We start from the raw sequence: 14228 nt of genomic DNA, 5'->3' as shown, positions 1-14228 counted from the left end.
TTATGCAGCATGGCCCATATATTATATTACTGGATTATAATTATTGATGTATTGATGTGTTAGCATCACTAATGCTGCAGCTGGTAGGTCGAGCTACTTATTAATTCTATATTTATATGTATATTTTATCAATTGGTTGTATTTTGTTCTCTGCAAAGTAACTAGTAAGTAAATCTGTCAAAATAAATGGGAATTTCAAATTTCAATTTTTTTCTGGGTGGAGTTAAGTTATTCTTGACCTTGGAACATGAAACATCCATGAAAGCCTCCCATCACCATCGAAGGCTGAAATAAACATTTCTAATAGTGCAGGTGGGTCCACTATTCTGGAGGTAGTCCACCTCATCCAGGGGATCTGGCATATATGAGTCATGTATACACTCTCAGGCATCCTGGCCTTTAATATTATAGCCTTTAGACTTCATATAGTTTTTGTAGTGTGCAGGGTAATCCAAATAACCTCTTACTGCGATATGTGTTCGATGAAAATCTAAAAAAGCTGAAAATAAGATTAATAAAGACAAATTAACCTGATAATAAAACTTTATAACTGTAACATTAGATGCCTGCAGGTGACACAAGCACCTGTAACTTTCATTGCCTGTAGGAGGCGACATTAACGCGTCTACAAACTGCAGCTGATATTACTTTCCTTTCCTGTAGGTGGTGCAGGTTGGCCCGACAATGACTGAACAGCTCCACAGCTGCAGTGTAGTGGACATATGCAGCCTGCTAAACATGAGTGAGTAAGTTGTGAGTGATTTACAGGAGAAGAAGAACGACAAATGGACTTAAAAGACCCAACAAAATGATCATACCAACCCTGAAAAATACAAAAAAGTGATTGAATATGCATTTTGTGCAAATATGCACATTTATTCATTTAAAATATGTCTGTTGCGTTGAATATTGGACAAGTTTATTTTATTCTATTTTAACTTTTATTTGGTTTACCGATATTTTCAAATTAGTTTTCTTTAGTTTTATTTTGATGTGATTTGTTGTAAAATCTGAGAAAACAAGATGCTCTAAGAGGAAACAATATTGGCTTTTGTGTGTGTGTGTGTGTGTGTGTGTGTGTGTGTGTGTGTGTGTGTGTGTTTCCACTCCCTCCCAGGGTATTTGAGCAGCTGAATATAATGGGAACCAGTAGGAGCAATAAATCCTCCCAGTTTAGAGCTGACAGCTGCTGGGAGGCTTTTTCTGGTTTACCACCAGCAGCACATCCATCCTGCTCTCAGTTAGTTACAACTTTTATTTTGAAGGTTTTTTTTTTATGTTTATCTTTCTTGCTTTTATTAAACTACATCTTTAAATGCCATGTTGTGTTTTCCTCCAAACACTTGATATCTAAACTATGATATCATACTCAGCTGAAACTGGCTTTTAAAGTATTATCAAGTACTTTTAAGTTGAGTAGTATTGTGATGGCTGACTTTCACTTTTACGTGAGTCGCTATATCTCTTCCCGGTTCCCATTACTGTCGGTGAAATAGCAGAAACAAAGTCAGACAGATGAAAGGAGCAGTCAGCTGTTACAGACTACAGCTGAGCTGAGTCAGAGGTAAACCAGCAGAGAAAACCCTCCACAGTTCAGGAAACTGAGCTTTCATTGTCTTTAGAAGATTATATGTTTTATTTTCTCTTCAAATATCACAGGAAGTTCTTTATAAAATCAGACGCCTGATTTTAAAACAGCTCGGCTTCATATTTAAAAAATTGTAGACATTGTAGTTTCTAACAAACGTTACTCCAACAGGAGGGAATAGTGCATTTGTTGGGGACTATTTTCAACTGCAGATTAATCCACATTTAGTGAGTATTTGGGGCAGCAGGACGGTGTGTGTGTGTGTGTGTGTAAGTATCCGTACACTTCAACTAATGTAACTAAAACTGTGCAGAGTCCTTGTCTTGGTCCCACATTGTCTAAAGATGCTTCCAGAAGAAAATTCCTGAAGCGTTTGTTTGAGGCTCAGCTGCCGCCATCGACCCCCTGGAATTCAACCGACAACTGTTACAGGTCCATCACACACACACACACACACACACACACACTCTGAACCAACACCTATAAACAGAGCAGAAAGCTGTGGTGTTTCCATTCATCTCTCTTCTGAAGGCAGGATTCAGCCGTGGCTCAGGATGGCAGAGTGAGTCCTGATCTGAGACTTTCTAAAATCTACAAAACTGACAGAATTCTCTCTCTTAATCATTTCCCCTCTTCTTCCTTCCTGTTTCTCTAAAGGAAAAAGATGTCGTCGAGCCGCAGGAATCAGCTCAAGGTAGAGTAAGATGCAGTTGATGAAGGCCTGAAGGTTTTTAATTTTCACATTTGTGTATGTGCTTACTGTATGTTCTGTAAAACCAGATCTTTTATAAGAAAATATGACAACAATACAGTATAACAGCAAGACACTTGCCAGGTTGAAGTAGCAATTGTGTTTTATTCTGTTTATCTATTCTGTTAATTGTCTCATGACCCCTCCGACGTCTCTAATCACTAATAATCCTGATGTGTTTTATGTGACTTTCCTCTATAAATATGCAACATCTACCAGGGTGTCAACATTGCACAAATTATTAGTATTAGCGTTGAATCATCGATTAACCAATTGACCGAAATCTAATCAGCAGCAATTTTGATAATCAATTAATTGTTTATGTCATTTATGAAGCAGAAAAACATTTTTGTCGTTCCAGCTTCTCTAAAAAGTATTTGCTGCTTTTTTTCTGTGTTATATTTTAAACTCAATATCTTTGAGTTTTTGGACACATGGAGACATTTGGCTCCAGGAAACTGAAAGAAAATGGGAATGTTTCATTATGTTCTGACATTTTATATACTAAACAATTAATTTATTAATCGTAGGAATAATCAAGGTTACCTAATAGCAAAAATAGTAATTAGTTGCAGCCCTTTACTGTATATTTCAGACTGCCATGAAATTTTCTGAGCACATAAATGATTTGTAGTCCTTTAATGTCAGGAAATATCTAAAGTAAGGAAATACAGAATAATTGTTAGATGAAGTCAACACAGAATCAACAATTACAGGAAGAGAAAGAAGAAAGAAATATAAGCAAGTCTTTAAATCTCGGCTGCGTTTCTTATAAAACAACACAAAACAAACAACAAATGTATTTTCAGAGTGGCAGGTGGAATATTTACATGATTTAAAAAGCAGCTGCTGAAACACTGAATCAAGACTTCACCTCCTCTCGGTTCTCCTTCACCATCAGCCCGCTGGTCTGAACCCTCCGCTCCTCTTCCTCTCAGAGCTTGCTGCTGCAGATCGGCGAGGCGATGCTGGAGGAGGAGGCACAGGAGGCCGAGAAGGAGAAGATGACGTACATGGAGGATACCTGCCCCGCCCTCTCCATCCCAGGCTCCATGCAGGATCTCCAGGTAAACCTCCACCACCTGGATGATGGGTGGAGGCCAGAAACACTTGATCACATGGCTGATGTTGGCAGGTTTATAGAACTGATATATGTACTTCTGTACTTGCCTGTAACATTTGAACACATTATTATTTTAACAAACACATAATGACTTTTTTTAAGCATTCAACAGCAGCTCCCATGAGTCCTTGACTCCGGTGCCCCGTGGGAAAACAAAAATCCCGTGGGAGTTCCTCTTGTTGAAAGAACATAATTGTTGTTATGCTTTTGTTAAAATAAAGTGGTGGTTTAATTGGGATCCACAGACCAGTAAAATACTCTGGAGACCTTTTACTGCTGTTCCCTCCACTTCTAAATTTAGTTTGGGTGAATCTCTCTTAACATTGTCCTCTTACTGTCCAGCTGTCATCACCAAGAGAGAAATAAAAATCCAGTAACTCTCATCTGAGGTTTTCTCATTTGGACAGTATGAACAACAGGATGGGCACATTTTTTGTCCTTAGTTTCATCTCTATACTACTTCCTCTTGAGGCTTTATCACACCTCCTGTGTATGTCTTTATTTCTAAATGTTTGAATCATTTCATCTAAATGTGTATTTCCTGAGTTATGACATAAAATAAAACCATGAATAAATAATCCAAACCCAAGGCAGCAAACCAAACAGTTTTGTGACTGAAGTTGCATTCATTAATCTATTTTCTAAATTAACAATAGATAAGATGACTACATGCTGTTCCCCATGCTTTCAGGAGCATTTAAAGTCAGATATTTCTCCCAGAAGTTGTGGAGACCAAACCAGAGCTAAAAGGAGAGTGGATATTGGACTTAACACTCATTAGAAACTCCAAATGAATGATAATGTTGTTCTGTATTGGCTAGATGTGTAAATAGGCAAGTATTTCCTGTCTATTACAACACCAGGACCTGTGCCGGAAAATTCACAAGCAGATTGATTTGGTGGACGACGAGCGATACGACATGGAGATCAAAGTGACAAAGTCCAACAAGGAGGTAAGTGTCCTGGTAACACAATAACAAGTGTCATTAAATTTCCACATAACCCCAGTGGTGTATTCTGTAGGTTTGAGACTCCCATTGAACTCGATGCTCAACAGCTCAGCGATAGAGTGCTGACTCTGACTAAATAAAAACTAAATAAAACTGATAGGCTACAAGGTTTGATGAGGCTACACTTCATTTTTAAAGTTTGGATGCAACTTGAAGACGACCCATGCCATTTGAGCAGACCAGCGGGTTTTTAGACGCTCTGAGTAAACGGTCTTCTCTGTCAGATCAACGACCTGAAGCTGATGGTTCAGGATCTGAAGGGGAAGTTTAAGAAGCCGGCCCTGAAGAAGGTTCGGATGTCGGCCGACGCCATGCTGGCCGCTCTGCTGGGCTCCAAACATAAAACGTCCATGGACCTGAGAGCCAACCTGAAGCAGGTCAAGAAGGAGGCGAAAGAGGAGGTGTGTGCTTCAGATTTTACATTAGAAGGACAATTACAGCACGATCATGTTTTATTTTGGTTTAACTGATTCCTCTTGTTCCTCTGAATTCTGCGGTTTCATCTCTCGAATCAAACTGTAGCTCACTCAGCATCAGAATACAACAACAGAGAGCATTACATAACAGAAGAGACTGAAAATCCTAATTCCTCACGTACGAAATAACAACACCATTTATTATCATTATGTGTTTCCTTCAGGAGAAGCAAACAGGCGACTGGAGGAAGAACATCGAGGACAAGGCCGGGATGGGCGGCAGGAAGAAGATGTTCGAGACAGAAGCCTGAACACCAGTGTGTTGTTCTGCTGTTGACCAGCATGATGAATGTCTGTGTATTATGTGAATTCATGTTGATGGAAATTTGTATAAATGATAAAAGGAATAAATCCTACGTTGTTTTTGTGTGATTCATGGCGATAATTTGATAAATCATGAATCATGCTACAGAACTCTACATTGCACATCAAGATGAACACGTTTCAGGACTAAAAAGGGAAACAAAAGGTCATGCAATTAAAAGTACAACAAGGAAATAAAATAAAATGCAATAAAATAAAGTCAAAAAGAATAAAATAAACACATAAAACAGATAACAGACAGACATATTAGAAGTGTAAAAATGTAACTGAGGCTATTGATATAATATTTTTGTGAAGGGATTTAAATACACAAGCTTATTATTATTATTCCTTTATGTAAGTAATAGCAGCAGTAGGATTGAGCACTTTGTTTCTGGACACATCATTGGGAACACAAAGAACATGAGTTTTCAGAAGATATTTTTAAAAAGGCGAATAGATTTCCATTTTGTTCCTTTACTTTTCGGGTTTAGGACAGAAACACTGGATTGACTGGGAGTAACACTGATGTGGTGTGTTTTTTGACATGTTTCTGCTTCAGTTCAGGGTTTTTGTTCTTGATAGTAAAGATGGATTATCAACTGGGACAAGTAGGCCCCGGGGGCCCCAGAACTCCAGGCTCACTATGTGTCAACTGGTTTGTACAAGTTAACTGAAAATTTGTTTGCATCACTAAAGCACATTATCAACTGACATGATATTAAGGGCCTTACTGGTCCTGCTTTATTACCCAATCTTGAGGCCCGGTCTTGAATAGGGTCCCCCTGTCAGAACTAACAACCAATTTTTAAGACCTTCATTATTTCAATCAAATTAGCCAAAATCACATTTCACTCAGAGAGAGGAAGCAACGGGGGCGAACATTTTCCCTCAGGGTGTCCTAGCAGGTAAGTTTTGGCCATGTTTAACCAGAGAAAAACTAGGATCAGTCTAATGTGCTCTAAATTTGTCTTTTTTTAATCAGTTCATTGTAATCATATATTTAGCTAATCTGGAGAGATTTTCAAATTCTCAAAGATGTAGACGCTTGTCTTTCCTCTGTCTATTTACCTGAATGTGCAGGGCCAGACTGCCACCACAGAGCACTTACCATTTCACTGTTTAATTGTGCTTTAGAGGTGCATACAGTACTACCATCACTATTCAATCAATTTATCACAAAGTCATTGCCACACAGACAGCAGTTACCTGCTTTGCCCAGTTGGATATCCAGCCTTGTGAGTGTGTGATTTTAACCTTGCGCCATCCAAAGATAGATAGTAGAGTTCCTCCCCTATAATGTACATGAAATACATATTTCTACACTCTTTTATTGTGTGGAATAAAATTAAATAAGAATATAAAAATAAATGTACATACAAGTAAACAAGACACAACAGCTAATTGTTTTTTATGTGTTTTGTAAATACTTCCAATCAATAAAGTTTTTTTTGGTGGGGAAGCGGGTTTTTTTTTTTCCTTCTCTTTGTCACGTGAGGAGATGTGACGTCACGAGGAGACCGTGTGACACACTGGTGGAAGTGGAGTGAACTCTCCCACCGAAGACAACAGCGGGCTGCGACTTGTGAACGTTTCACGACAGACGTCTTTCAGCCAGCCTTTTAAGGAGCACGTTAAGGCGCTTCAGGTCGCGCAGCTGGCCGCGGATTTCACCCACGAAGAGACAAAATGACGGCGGCGGTGTTTTTCGGCTGCACCTTCATCGCCTTCGGCCCGGCCATCGCTCTGTTCCTGTTTACCATCGCCCGGGATCCGCTGAGGGTCATCTTCCTCATAGCTGGGTGAGAGTGAGTTTATGTTCGTCAACGCGGGCTGGTAGTAAACTCATCTTCATCAGAGCGCTGTGAAACAGACACTACTGTTGTGTTTAATTAGGTAAAACCAAGTAACCAGAGCTAACGGTAGCCTGCTAGCTAACAGACCGCTAGCTAGCTAGCTAACGTTACTAACTATTAGTTTCCATTTTCGTGACATCATGCTATTATACTTAACCTAGTTTCATTCTTCTCATACAAACCCCCAGTCTAAGCTGTTCAGGCGTGTTCTCACACATACACACTAAGACACACCAGATACAGTAACTCAAATATCCAGTTTTGGAGTCCAAACATCGTCTGAATCAAAGCTTTTCATTCAAAGACAGCGTTAACTTATTGTGGACCATTGTGGTCCTGGCGTTCCTCTGTTTCCCAGTACTGTTATCTGCTGTTGTTAATGCTCAGACCCCCATTCGGTTTTATAGTCATTTTGGAGACAGTAAGAAGTGCTAACCAACAGGACCAAATGAGATGAACCGGCAGGTGGCGCTCTATTGTGTCCGATAATGGAATGGCTTTTTTTTTTAATGGGTTGCACAGATTGTCGCCCATCACTTAAAACAGGCCCCATTAACATAACTGAACTTAACTACTAAAACCTGTTGGGCTGACTAAACAATCTGAAGGTGTCACATTGGACTTTGGGAAGTTGAGATACATTTTTATAGACAAACAGTTGATTAATCGTGGACATAATCAGCAGGTATGACAAATGAAAATGAAAATGAGAATCAGAAATACTTTATTGATTCCCGGGGGGAAAGTACACCAAACAGTTCAGTTCATCTGGTATAAGTTTATCTCAGTGCTGAAAACAGTAACCCTCTGTACTCTGAATTTAACAATACTGTCCCGCTGTTAATTTCCCGTCTGCTTAGTGAGTCATGAGGACGTCCCTCCCTTCAGCCTGGTTTTGTATCTGATCCTCAGCCCGGTGCCAAAAATGGACAACCTGTGGGAATTTCCCAGATTTATAATTTATAACTTTGACCACTAGGACCTTTTAAGAAAGGCTTAATAAAACATAAACAAATTATAATTAAATTAATAACATACCTACCTGTTCCTGAGCTTTTGATCATGTATTGTGTGTGTTTTGTTATTTTCCCTCTCAGAGCGTTTTTCTGGCTCGTGTCTCTGCTGCTGTCCTCTCTGGTGTGGTTCATCTCGGTTCAGATCAGTAACAAGGAGAGCGCGGTGCAGCAGAAAGGTCTCCTCATCTTCGGCGTGGTCCTGTCCGTCCTGCTGCAGGAAACCTTTCGCTTCGCTTACTACAAGCTGCTGAAGTGAGTCGCTGCCACGGTGTTCACAGCTGTCTGACGGTTTTACGCAGTCTCTTTTATAACACCGACAGAATCACTCTGATTATATTCAGTGTGAATCTTCATAATGATTTCCATCACATCCTTCTTTGTAGAGTTTTACTCAGATCAAACAGTTGCTGTGTCCCAAGTCCATACTACATACTGATTGTTCACAGTATATTCTATGCACTATATTTTTTACTATTTTTGTAGTTAAGTATAGTACAAGTAGTAGTAGTAGTATAAATCAACCGTTTTATACTAACAGGAAGTTAAACAGTACTTGTATAACTTGAAGTCATATGCGACTTCAGAATGTCTCTGCCAGTTAAACTTCACAAGGAGAAAACAAAATGTCTTTCTACAATCTTTCTGCAGCTGTCTCACCAGCTCTGTTTCCTTTGTGCATTACACTGTGGGACAATAGTGTTCATCAACAGCACACTCTTGAGTTTACACTGAGTTTACTTATTTTTGTCTCACGTTAATGTTATCGAACACCAGCAGCCACTAGAGGCCACTAAAGTTATATATCTGCCAGTTATCCTGCAGTGAAGTGACGGTCTATTAAATACAAAGCATTTATCACACTTTCTTGGCGGATACTGACAGTTTCCCAGCGTGTTTGTCTGATCTGGTGTCAGTTTGTTCCAGTTTCCCACCTTTAGTGTTTTTCTGTGAAAGGTTCATTGTTGCAGCTCGTATCATCTTCCGCTAACTGACATACATATTTCCTATTGATGTTCTTGTTTACAGCACACAGTGAAACTAAACTAAAACGCTGATGTGTTCTCCTGCAGGAAAGCCAATGAAGGCCTCCTCACCCTCAGTCAGGAGGAAACCATGCCGATCTCCATACGGCAGCTGGCCTACGGTACAGTTAGTCTGCACTTCACGTCGCTATCTGTGGCTTTGTTACTCAACATATTGACATTCAAGAGTTTAAAAAAAAAATGTGACAACTATATTTAGTCAAGGAAGTTTCTAGTTTCTGTGCAAACGGTTGTATTATGTCTTCTGTAGTTTAAACATTTTTAATGGAAAGCCTAAGTTACAAACTGTTGGGCCTGAAGTTTGAAAGATGCGGACATTTACCAGGCAGGGAAGATCTAACGAAAGATCACGTTTCATCATTCTACGGACTGAAAGTCAGGACATCTCAGTCTCTGCTGCTTCGTGTCTGTTGAGCCCCCCAACCTCATAGAAGCTCAATACTAACTCGCTGGAGTACATAAAGACATGCATCCAAGTATCCCTTTAATTTGATTATTAAAGAATTGTGTTTTGCAGTTCAAAAACAAACTTGTCTGTGCTCTCTGGTGGACAAACAGTAAAACACTCCTCTGTCGTTGTTTTGTCTCAGTGTCCGGTCTTGGCTTCGGCTTCATGAGTGGAGCGTTCTCGGTGGTGAACATCCTGGCTGACTCTGTGGGTCCGGGGACTGTGGGGATCCACGGAGACTCGCAGCACTACTTCCTGTCCTCAGGTACCAATGCCCACAGATAATGGATAAAATCAAACCCAACAGCTGTTTCCTGCAGTGTGTGCTTTACTATTTTGATGAATGTGTCTTTGTTCCGATCAGAGATGACTTTGTGTCAAGACAGCGAGCATGTAAAGTCGACTGTTTTGTTTTTCCCTCCCTTTCCCCTTGGGGGTCAAAAGGAATTCTGGGAAATGACTAACTGATGTAGATGAGGCCAGTTAAGTGGGTACAACAATAATGAGAATTTGATGAGGAGCAGCTTAGTTGGAGTTTACTGAATCCTGCATGTACCACTTTTCCTTTTGCAGCCTTCATGACGATGGCCATCATCCTGCTTCACATGTTCTGGGGCGTCGTCTTCTTCGACGCCTGTGAGAAGCAGCGCTGGTGGGCGGTGGCTGCCGTCGTCATCAGCCACCTCATCGTTTCCTGTCTGGTGAGTGTCGCTGAGGGGTGAGGGACGGGGTGGTGAGGGTTGGGTGGGTGGTTGTTTTAAGTCCTTGTAAATACAGAAAATAGCACTACATCCAAAAAAAGAAGGAAAACAGGAGAAGAGCATAAACCAACGGTAGTTATTCTTCTTCTTCTCACGCAGACCTTCCAGAACCCCGAGTACGTCGCCAGCCTGGTTCCCACCTACGTCATCTTGTTCCTGATGGGCGTCTGGGCGTTTTACTCTGCCGGCGGTTCGCTCAGGAACCTCAAACTCTGCCTCACCTGCAAAGACAAGGACTTCCTGCTCGCCAACCACCGACCCAGATAACGCAGCACGCCAGGCAGTGTGCAGGACTCTCTATCCAAAGATCACCGAGTTCACACACACACACACACACACACACACACACACACACACACACACACACACACACACACACACTGAACACAGCGAAGAAGGAGTGTTAACCCTCTGTTAATCTGCTGTCTCACTTAAGAGGTATTTCATCATCTTAAGTCTAAAAACATAAAAGTAAAAGCAGTGGAAGTTTCTCAAAGAAAGGGAACAAAGATGGGAGATCATTCTGATTCATGTCCAGCTCAGTTTGTTTGGGTTTCATTTACATTTAATGATGATTGATGGTTCTATTCAAAAACACAAACATCTGTCTGGCTGATAGTGTCCCCTGTTTGTTGCCTGATGGCTCTAAAAGAAACAACGGATGAAAAGATATTTTAAGTTGGGGTCTTAAAGTGGGGACACTCTTTACATTCTGTACATATTCTTTTCAGCTTTTCTGACTGCTGTCGTATTTCAACTGTGTCAAATCTTTCAAAGGGTGGATTTATGAACAAAACTCTTTGTGTAAATATTTCTGCATTTTTAATTCCCTGATGTGTAGATAGTGGGATGTTTTAATCTGTTTTTCAAGATGTGACACTCTCTCGGTAGTCTGTGGAAGAACTTGCCTTTGATTTGAAATGAACTCAGATTTACAGAAGCTGAGAGGTGACATGACTGGAATTTATTTGTTTTATTCCAGTTATCTTGGAGTCACGACTTCATTACTTTACCATTATGTCCATCCAAACAGTGTTGATGTCAGAATAAAAGATAACGGTTACTTAATCGAAGGCTAAAAGCTCAGATTTTCATTTCAACACATTTAATTTGCACACTTATGATGGTTATAATTGTTCCTCCTGATGTCACAGATCCCACAGCTGTTTTCTCTTTGATGCTAAACTGGGAAAAAAAACAGAAGAGGAATCAGGAAAACCTTCATCATGGATTCAGAGTTTACTCTTAAAAGCTCTGAAACCTGCAGCCGCTGTCAGCAGTTAGCTGTTAGCTGTTAGCTGTGATCATGATTGTGAGAATAGAAATGTTTAATAATCAAGTAACAAGATGCTGAAGTCATCTGAAAGTAACTGGAGTCAAATAAATACTCTCAGCTTCCATACAGACTAGCAGATAGTTCATATTACTTTATTTCTCACTCCTCTGTGTACACAAACACACAATTATAAATTCATAAATAAGACCACGAACAGGTGGAAGTGTCGGCTCAGTGATCTTTGAATTTCTTTGTTGCCTTTTTTGTGTTTTAGCTGTTTTGTGAGCGATCGCAGGAGTTCAAGAGAGCGGTGACTGATATGTTAGGAATTCCAAACAATGAATGTCTCATTTTGCACCTGATTTTGTTTTGCTGTTGATCTACTTGTACAGTTTGTGTAGATTACAGTCTGCCATGTTTCACGAGGAAGGGCTGGATGTTAGCAGCTAGTTCGAGATGTGAACTTTAGTGTGTTCAGCACTTTACTCCTGATAGAATCAAATTTAGCTTGTTCACACAGGTACGACACTCAGTCGCCAGTTTATTGGGTACACCGAGCTAAAACGAATGCAGACTAATACAACTGTCCTGTAATAAATCCTCCCTTCGCGAAGGTTATGATGTTCAGTTTGTGTTGAAACTTCATGATCATTTAGCAGGATGCAGTTTGTGGTTTGTGTTCCTGTTATTTAGCCTATCCTCATTGATATAAATGAGGTGGACAAAATCATAGAAACAATTCTCAGTTGGTGATCTCAACTTTTCAGTTTGTCCAGCACTTTGACTTATGACCAAATACTTTGAAGACATTCCCATCAGCCTCAGCTGTAATTTGTGATCATTGCTAATTAGCAAATGTCACCTTGCTAACATGCTAATCTAAGATGGTAAACATTATACCTGCTAAGCATCATCACGTTTGCGTTGTCGTTGTGAGGAAGTTGATGTTAGCATCATGTGTGTACAGTCTCACGGAGCAGTCTTCGATAGGAACTAACGGGCTTTGGGAAGTCACAAAGTGTTGAGATAGAATAACAGTTATGCTTCAAGTCCTGCCACAACATCTAACGTCTAATTTCATGCCGAAACACATAAATCTGCAGAAAACAATCGGTCATTTCATGGGACCTCTAATGAGCAGTCTGCAGGGCACAAAGCAGGCGCCAGGTTTCCAGTAGAGTGTGTGTGTGAGAGTGTGTGTGTGTGTGGGTGTGGGTGTGAGAGTGTGTGTGAGATGGGTCAAAAGCCTTGTACGCTTCAGAAGGATGCTTCAGTTTTCACGGTTGAAACACAAGAAGCTGTTGGAGTGTGTGTATGTGAGATGAAGAGAGTAATCACACATATAAATCAGAAATCGTTTTCACCTTTTTAAATGTTGCCTCTTAAAGTCCCCCACCCCCCCCCTCTCTGCTGGTCCTGTTTCCATTTATGAAAGCAGACACCTCCTGGCTGGGCAGCACAAAGCCTGTTGGGGTCTCTGAGGGCTTCAGTCAGTCAAAGGCCTTTTTACCCAGACAGACAGACAGACAGACAGACGGACGCAGGAAGTGTTTCCTGTGCAGAAAACCAGACTTTCACATGCTAATAAACCAAGTGTGAGCAGCCGTGGTGACACTGGGGTCAGCCCAGCAGTACTAAAGGCTTGTCTCTTCTGTCAGGTATTAGGAGGTTGTATGTTCAGGTTCAGATCAGGTCATCACGGTCTGAGCAGCCAGCAGAGGACCGGCCCTCCAACAGCAAGGAGAACGAAGGCTTTCACTTTGAAACACCATGTTTTATATTTGAAATAACTGAACCCCACTGATGCCCCCCCGAAGCTACATTGTTCATTGACATCAAGTTGACATGTTGGCATGAAGAGAGAAAGTCAGGTGAGCACATTGACTGATTGAGTGAAAGAACACTTTTATTTCAGTCTCTCTGTCACATCTGAGCCACATTTGTCTCTGAGGAATAAGAACTGAGGATTCATCTTATGAAAAAAGTGGAGAAAAAAATATAAGTTACAAAACCTAGTTTTTCCCCTGCAGCTCTTTCAGAAATTCATTTTGTAGATTTTTCATCCCTGCACAGGCTGCCGTGACGCTCCCCTGACTGTGGACCGCAGGGGGGCGCTGTTCTCACGGTTCAGTGTAAAGACAGCACAGGTAAACCTGTCAGGCTCTCAGTGTATGTCATGTTTGACTAAAGGTTTGATTCAGACTTATTCTAAGAGACAGAATATTGATAGACACAAGGCACCTCACTGAGTTTGTTATATCTGCATTGCATTTGATTTAATTGGGAATTTTATCACCAAATCAAAGTTACTCTGCCAACAGAAGCGGTTTCGCTGTCAGATGGTCAGATCATCACTGTAAAACTCCTCAGCAGAGCACCTATGCGTGTTGGCCTCGGCCCCGCCCACCTGCGCATATTTTATGCTAATGAGCAGGTGCAGCGGTTATGGAGGCGCGCGGCGGGCCGCTCTGGGATGAGCCGGATGGAGCAGCGCAGGGAGCAGCGGGAGTCCAGCCGGAGGGTTTTCACCAGGTGATGCTGTCTAAACCCGACTGACTGCGGATCCGCGAAACACGA

General features: G+C 41.0%; 2 protein-coding genes across 5 annotated transcripts; both read left to right on the top strand.

Moving 5' to 3' along the window:
* The first annotated feature begins 738 nt into the window (after window positions 1-738).
* On the top strand, window positions 739-5199 carry LOC139286651 (troponin I, fast skeletal muscle-like). Of its 2 annotated transcripts, none has more exons than XM_070907542.1 (6): window positions 739-746; window positions 2246-2282; window positions 3278-3406; window positions 4326-4415; window positions 4697-4873; window positions 5113-5199. In XM_070907542.1, exons 1-6 carry the CDS (start codon window positions 739-741, stop codon window positions 5197-5199), a joined length of 528 nt encoding a protein of 175 aa, XP_070763643.1. The 2 variants fall into 2 exon arrangements, with proteins under 2 accessions (XP_070763643.1, XP_070763635.1); XM_070907534.1 differs by having other exon boundaries at window positions 4697-4879; window positions 5116-5199.
* Window positions 5200-6798: 1599 nt separating this feature from the next.
* aph1b (APH1B gamma secretase subunit) lies at window positions 6799-12278 on the top strand. 3 transcript variants are annotated; one of them, XM_070903120.1, is made up of 6 exons: window positions 6799-7053; window positions 8205-8375; window positions 9194-9267; window positions 9757-9879; window positions 10188-10315; window positions 10475-12278. In XM_070903120.1, the coding sequence occupies exons 1-6, from the start codon at window positions 6941-6943 to the stop codon at window positions 10640-10642; spliced, it is 777 nt and encodes a 258-aa protein (XP_070759221.1). In that variant the 5' UTR covers window positions 6799-6940; the 3' UTR covers window positions 10643-12278. The 3 variants fall into 3 exon arrangements, with proteins under 3 accessions (XP_070759221.1, XP_070759238.1, XP_070759230.1); XM_070903137.1 differs by lacking the exon at window positions 8205-8375; XM_070903129.1 differs by lacking the exon at window positions 9757-9879.
* The last annotated feature ends 1950 nt before the right edge of the window (window positions 12279-14228 follow it).

Source organism: Enoplosus armatus, chromosome 1, assembly GCF_043641665.1.
Source record: "Enoplosus armatus isolate fEnoArm2 chromosome 1, fEnoArm2.hap1, whole genome shotgun sequence".
Classification (NCBI taxonomy): domain Eukaryota; kingdom Metazoa; phylum Chordata; class Actinopteri; order Centrarchiformes; family Enoplosidae; genus Enoplosus; species Enoplosus armatus.
This window is presented reverse-complemented; position numbering and strand designations above follow the sequence as displayed.